Source organism: Notothenia coriiceps, unplaced genomic scaffold (assembly GCF_000735185.1).
Source record: "Notothenia coriiceps isolate Sejong01 unplaced genomic scaffold, NC01 NC01_scaffold00034875, whole genome shotgun sequence".
In the NCBI taxonomy this organism is placed as follows: domain Eukaryota; kingdom Metazoa; phylum Chordata; class Actinopteri; order Perciformes; family Nototheniidae; genus Notothenia; species Notothenia coriiceps.
Genome location: NW_011367576.1, coordinates 218 through 1,992, shown reverse-complemented (window position 1 = coordinate 1,992; position 1,775 = coordinate 218). Strand labels below are relative to the sequence as shown.

The window sequence follows — 1,775 nt, the reverse complement described above, 5'->3', positions numbered from 1 at the left end:
AGTGGAGTTTTGGAGTGTGACTGTTTGAGGTTGTGGACAGGTGTCTTTTATACTGATAACGAGTTCAAACAGGTGCCATTAATACAGTTAACAAGTGGAGGACAGAAGTTAGTTCCAGGTCTGTGAGAGTCAGAAATCTTGTTTGTTTGTTGGTGACCAAATACTTATTTTACCGAGGAATTTACCAATTAATTCATTAAAAAATCCTACAATGTGATTTCCTGGATTCTTTCCCCCGATTCTGTCTCTCATAGTTGAAGTGTACCTAGGATGAAAATTGCAGGCCTCTCTCATCTTTTTAAGTGGGAGAACTTGCACAATTGGTGGCTGACTAAATACTTGTTTGCCCCACTGTATATAATCCAACCTTGGAACCATGGCATTGTTCAAAAGCTTGGTTATCATCTCTAAGATCCTACCATTATTTACTAGGGCTTTATTTACTCATGCTGTACTGCAAAATACTTTAGTACACATGCGTACAAAGATTACTGGATCTTAAATCAAGTGAAAAGTAGGGTAATTTTTGTCATAGACTTCTTTGCAATCAGATTTTTGAGTAGTAGATGGCAGTGACAGAGATTGTAGGTTTATTGCATTTATGCAAGGGCTTCACTTTGCCTGAGGTTGCCACTAAGCTCTAAATAATGAAAACTAAGCAATTCAACTGAATTTCGCATTTCATTTTTTTAAAGAAAGCTGTTGCTAATTATTTTTCAAAGACTGAAGACACTCAAGGGTTATATTGTGATGGGCACAAAAGCTACAGCATAAACGTTGGCAATGAACATTCAAGTCTCAGTGAGAGCCAGCAGTGCAACACGTAATATATTTAAGACCTTAAAATAGAGCAACAAAAAATATCAATAATGCAAGTTATAAAATGGTGCAAGTAAAGCATGTACATGTAGGATAGAATAATATAATGTAACATTTTAAACACTTTATACTGTCATTATATACAATGCCTATCTAAATAAAAACTTAACAAACCTATGTGTTGTTTTTCAGTCACTGCTGTCCTTAGTGGTCCTACGGTGTTCTCCCATAGGTACGGCAGAGACTTGGTGAAGTTTGAGCCAAAGTGCCTGGCAACAGTTGTCAGGGAGAACTCCGCCCCTCGTCTCTGAATGAGTAACGGCTTCTTGCTCTAAAAAAGGGAACATACAGACACATACATTTAGGGAACAGGATGCGTTTATCCTTTTTCTACATTTAGGGGAAGTGTTCTTCTGTACCTCATCATTATCAGAGCTGATGGTGCTGCCAGGAGGAAGCTCCGTTGTGGGGGTCTTTGGGGCTTTAGGGGTCGGCCCCCTCTTACTGGTGATGGCAAACGCTGCCCTTTGGTGGCGGTACAGGGTGATGATGCCTCGGGTTTTGTTGACCATGTGATGCGTGCAGTCCAACCCACTGCCTGAAGGCATGCAAATAAGGAGAGAGAAATGTTATCAGCAGCAAGCAATAGTTCAGTGTCGACACGATTATTGATCGTATTATTTTAATTTGACAAAAACAAAAAAAGCAAAGACAATATGTAGAGCAGTGGTTCTCAACCTGTGGTACGCGTAGAAATCTGACATAACAAATATTTAAAAAAAATAAATAATTGTTCTTAAAATAATAAATCATACGATCAAAATACTACAACGAATGAAAATAAGCTTGAGATCATTGAAACTGTGGTTTAAATAAGTTCTAATAGGCTATTGTTGTTTTTAGATTTAGAAACTAAAACATTTATTTTATTTATTTATGGCTTTACTAATGACGAC

At 37.6% G+C, this 1,775-nt stretch overlaps 1 protein-coding gene across 1 annotated transcript; it reads right to left on the bottom strand.

Annotated features, from left to right (window-relative positions):
* Positions 1-993: 993 nt before the first annotated feature.
* LOC104962475 (TATA-binding protein-associated factor 172-like) lies at positions 994-1,438 on the bottom strand (the record flags this gene model as incomplete). Its single annotated transcript, XM_010790911.1, has 2 exons — positions 1,239-1,438; positions 994-1,150 (listed from the first exon to the last, which is right to left on the bottom strand). Coding segments are annotated over exons 1-2 (346 nt in total), but the record flags the coding sequence as incomplete, so codon positions are not given.
* Positions 1,439-1,775: the final 337 nt, after the last annotated feature.